Source organism: Electrophorus electricus, chromosome 11 (assembly GCF_041902795.1).
Source record: "Electrophorus electricus isolate QZ-2024a chromosome 11, ASM4190279v1, whole genome shotgun sequence".
NCBI classification, from domain to species: domain Eukaryota; kingdom Metazoa; phylum Chordata; class Actinopteri; order Gymnotiformes; family Gymnotidae; genus Electrophorus; species Electrophorus electricus.
The window spans coordinates 7542501-7547500 of NC_137507.1; the positions used below are offsets into that span (position 1 = coordinate 7542501).

The 5000-nt window shown below is 52.2% G+C and overlaps 1 protein-coding gene across 4 annotated transcripts in view; it reads right to left on the bottom strand.

Annotated features, from left to right (window-relative positions):
* Positions 1-5000, bottom strand: part of sox5 (SRY-box transcription factor 5) — an 84974-nt gene that overhangs the window by 42391 nt on the left and 37583 nt on the right. For all 4 annotated transcript variants that reach the window (XM_081722687.1, XM_035528239.2, XM_035528238.2 and 1 more), the window contains one exon: positions 69-241. In XM_081722687.1, the coding sequence (XP_081578813.1) occupies positions 69-241 (173 nt within the window). The remainder of the gene's footprint in view (positions 1-68; positions 242-5000) is intronic.

Below are 5000 nucleotides of genomic sequence, written 5' to 3' on the forward strand. Positions count from 1 at the left end.
GCGTGTGTGTGCGTGCGCGCGTACGTGTGTGTGTATGTGCGTGCGCGCGTGCGTGTGTGTGTGTGTACCTGGTCTTGTTGCTGCTTGGCGAGCTCCATCTGTTGTCTCTGCTTCTCGATCTGCGATGCTGCCAGTTTCTTCTGCTCCTCGTGTGCGGAGAGCAGTTGTTCTCTCAGGCTGCTCAGCTGACTTATCATCCCCATCAACTGTCTCTCCTTCTCCGCCAGACTGTCCGCTGTACCTGCGGGGGTCACAGGTCACAGCTCACAGGGCAGCCACGTCACCGCTAGCTCCGCGCCCAGGCCAGGGGTCACCACATAGTTGGTGCAGGGTGACCCTTTGACCCTTGCTTGGGTCAAAAAGGTGTAACCTGTGAGGTGACATCGTGGGAGACGTGAAGACGGGAAAAGACTAAAACTCGTAGCAATGTTTGTGAAATACACACACACACACACTAATTCACACAATGAAACACACACTCACTAATTGCTCACGCATATGAATAATTTGGGCACAAACCTATAGTGAGAACATCTATATCTCTTAACTTACACACCTGCACGCACACACACACACACACACACACACACACACACACACACACACACACACACTCTAATTACATTTGGGTTTGATAACTTGCACATTCGTTCATTTGCACATATGCACAGTACTTAACAGTACTTAACTATGCTTGTACATGTGTGTGCATGCATGTGTGTATGCATGTGCATGTGTGCGTGTGTGTGTGTGTGTGTGTAAATGTTCAGTAATTCAACTGTAACAGGGAGGTTGGTGTGTACGAGTACACAAGCATCTGGCTTCGCCCTTTTCTTGCAGGATTTGGCTGTTCTTCCCGTACAGAATGCTGGTCCTTCCCGGTTGGAAAGCTTGGACGTTTGAGCGAAATGCTTGAATGAAAAACACCTGAACAGATGTCGCACCGGCACTGGGACTCTAAAATCTTTCTACAAATGAACATCCTTTTAAAATTCCCATTTGATAAGGAGGTGTGGTGGGACAGTCCATCGATCCAAACAGACGTGAGTCCCTGCCAGTTAAATCCCAGATCCAAACCTCGGTTGGATTGATCCTTTGTCAGGGTGTACCGTGGGTGATGTGCCAACATGAGGAGCTGCTGAAACTGTGAGAAGATTCTGTCCTTAGTGTCTTAGGCCTCGTAACTGTCCTAAAGTCAGAATATAAACACTAAACCTAATGAATTATGGAGAGGCCACTTCACCTCATGTTCCTGACCGCGCTGCAGACGTTACATACCTGCCTTCCTGTTAGAATGAAATGAGACGCGAATGCACTGAGAACGGCGCGCACACACGAACACACACACACACACACACACACACACGAACACACACACACGAACACACACACACACGAACACACACACACACACACACACGAACACACACACACACACACACACACACGAACACGAACACACATACACGAACACACACACACACACACACACACGAACACACATACACGAACACACACGAACACACACACACGAACACACAGACATACACGAACATACACGAACACACACGAACACACACACACACACGAACACACAGACATACACGAACACACACGAACACACAGACATACATGAACACACACGAACACACAGACATACATGAACACACACGAACACACAGACATACATGAACATACACGAACACACACGAACACACACACACGAACACACAGACATACACGAACATACACGAACACACACGAACACACACACACACGAACACACAGACATACACGAACACACACGAACACACAGACATACATGAACACACACGAACACACAGACATACATGAACACACACGAACACACACGAACACACAGACATACACAAACACACACGAACACACACAAACACACAGACATACATGAACGCAGACTCACGTATTATGTTTATGTGCGAGTCAAAGTATGTTCAAGTGTAAGTTAACATGTCTATACGTGAGTAGTGTGTGTGTGTGTGTACACTCAAGAGTTTCATCTGTATACGCAAATAGTGTGTGTGCACAAGTATTTCACTGTATTTTAGTCTAATTGGCCTCCCATGGACATATCTATAGGTACACCCCCTCAACCCCCCCCCCCCCCACACACACACACCCACGCACACGCACACATACACACCCACACCCACGCACACGCACCCACACACGCACACGCACACCCACGCACAAGCACACACACGCGCACACACACATACACACCCACACCCACGCACACGCACCCACACACACACACTCCACACACGCACACCCACGCACAAGCACACCCACGCACACGCACACATACACACCCACACCCACGCACACGCACACACACACACGCACACGCACACCCACGCACACGCACACATACACACCCACACCCACGCACACGCGCACACACACACACACACACACGCACACGCACACCCACGCACACGCACACATACACACCCACACCCACGCACACGCACACACACACACACACACGCACACGCACACCCACGCACAAGCACACACACGCGCACACACACATACACACCCACACCCACGCACACGCACCCACACACACACACTCCACACACGCACAAGCACACCCATGCACACGCACACATACACACCCACACCCACGCACACGCACACACACACACACCCACGCACACGCACACCCACGCACACGCACACCCACACCCACGCACACGCACACACACACGCACACGCACACCCACATACACACCCACACCCACGCACACGCACATACACACCCACACCCACGCACACACACACACACACGCACACGCACACCCACGCACACGCACACATACACACCCACACCCACGCACACGCACACACACACACACACACGCACACGCACACCCACGCACAAGCACACACACGCGCACACACACAAGCACACACGCGCGCACACACACGCACAAGGACACACCCACACACGCACACACACACACACACACACACACACACAATCCCCCTTTGTTTCCTGGTTCTACCTTGAGAGGGGCCACATTCCACAGTGGTGCAAAAACAGATGAGGAAAAAAGAAAGAAATCAGGGAGTCACAGAAGCTGCTGTGACCTCTTGACCTCTTGCCCCCACAGGAAGGTGAGAGCATGCTCCATTTGCCTCTATCCCCCAAACCCTCCACACACACACACTGAACAATGAACAATAACGACGTCTGTCAGGAAGGCTTGTTGAAAAAACACCAGCGTGGCGGACCATAACTCGGAGACTGGGCCCCTCATACAGAGAAGCAGAAGTCTCAGCACACAGACGCGGGACTCTGTCTCAGCACATAGACACAGGACAGACTCAGCACACAGACGCGGGACTCTGTCTCAGCACACAGACACAGGACAGATTCAGCACACAGACGCGGGACTCTGTCTCAGCACACAGACACAGGACAGACTCAGCACACAGACGCGGGACACTGTCTCAGCACACAGACACAGGACAGACTCAGCACACAGACACAGGACAGACTCAGCACACAGACGCGGGACACTGTCTCAGCACACAGACACAGGACAGACTCAGCACACAGACGCGGGACTCTGTCTCAGCACACAGACACAGGACAGATTCAGCACACAGACGCGGGACTCTGTCTCAGCACACAGACACAGGACAGACTCAGCACACAGACGCGGGACACTGTCTCAGCACACAGACACAGGACAGACTCAGCACACAGACGCGGGACACTGTCTCAGCACACAGACACAGGACAGACTCAGCACACAGACGCGGGACACTGTCTCAGCACACAGACACAGGACAGACTCAGCACACAGACGCGGGACACTGTCTCAGCACACAGACACAGGACAGACTCAGCACACAGACGTGGGACACTGTCTCAGCACACAGACACAGGACAGATTCAGCACACAGACGCGGGACACTGTCTCAGCACACAGACACAGGACAGACTCAGCACACAGACGCGGGACACTGTCTCAGCACACAGACACAGGACAGACTCAGCACACAGACAGAGGCAGAGAGAGAGAGAGAGGGAGAGAGAGAGAGAGAGAAAGAGGGAGAGAGAGAGAGAGAGAGAGAGAGAGGGAGAGTGAGGGGGGAAGAGAGGCAGGAGGGATAGAAGGATCAAAAAGTTCTTTCTCTCGTTCAGGGCAGGCAGGATGGCTGCTATAGCTAAATGGATCTCTGTAGGACATTTATTTACAGAGGGCAGAAATAAAGCAACCCCCCCCACACACAGAGAGCAGTAATAAAGCAAAAACACAAGGAGAAGTGAAATACTATAGGTGTTCATAGACTAGAACACACATTCACATCCACACACACACACCCACACTAGAAACTCAACTCTCATCAATCATGGCCAATAGCGGTGTAGCTTGGCCGTTGAGAGTCCAGGCCGCGATCGATAAGCACTTTTCCTGGGATTCCACACATCCTCGGGGTGCTCGCACGCCCCGCTCCATATCACAGCCCGCAGTAATTAACCAATCTGTAACGACGTAATGGCTGTCAGGCCCTCAGCCCTAATTAATGACCAGACTTAACAGATAACTCCCCGAAGCACTGCACCGACCGAGCTGCACAGAGAGACAGGGCGGGGTAACGCCTAGCCCGAGGACACCGACTCACTCACTCTCTCTCTCTCTCTCTCTCCTCCTTCTCTCCATCTCTCCAGCTTTTCTCTCTCTCTCTCTGTCTCTCTCCTGCTTCTCTCTCTCTCTCTGTCTCTCTCTCCTGCTTCTCTCTCTCTCTCTCTCTTTCTCTCTCTCTCCCAGCGCATCCTTCCACATCCTTCCCGCCCTCTTTTTCCTGGACTGTGACGCATAAACCACACGGCGCGTGTTTCCTCTCTCTCTGACGCTGTGTCCATCTTCCGTTACTCACACGCTTTCTGCCTGAAATGTCAAATCGATCGATCCTTCCCGTTCCGAACAAGACAAGCGATCTGT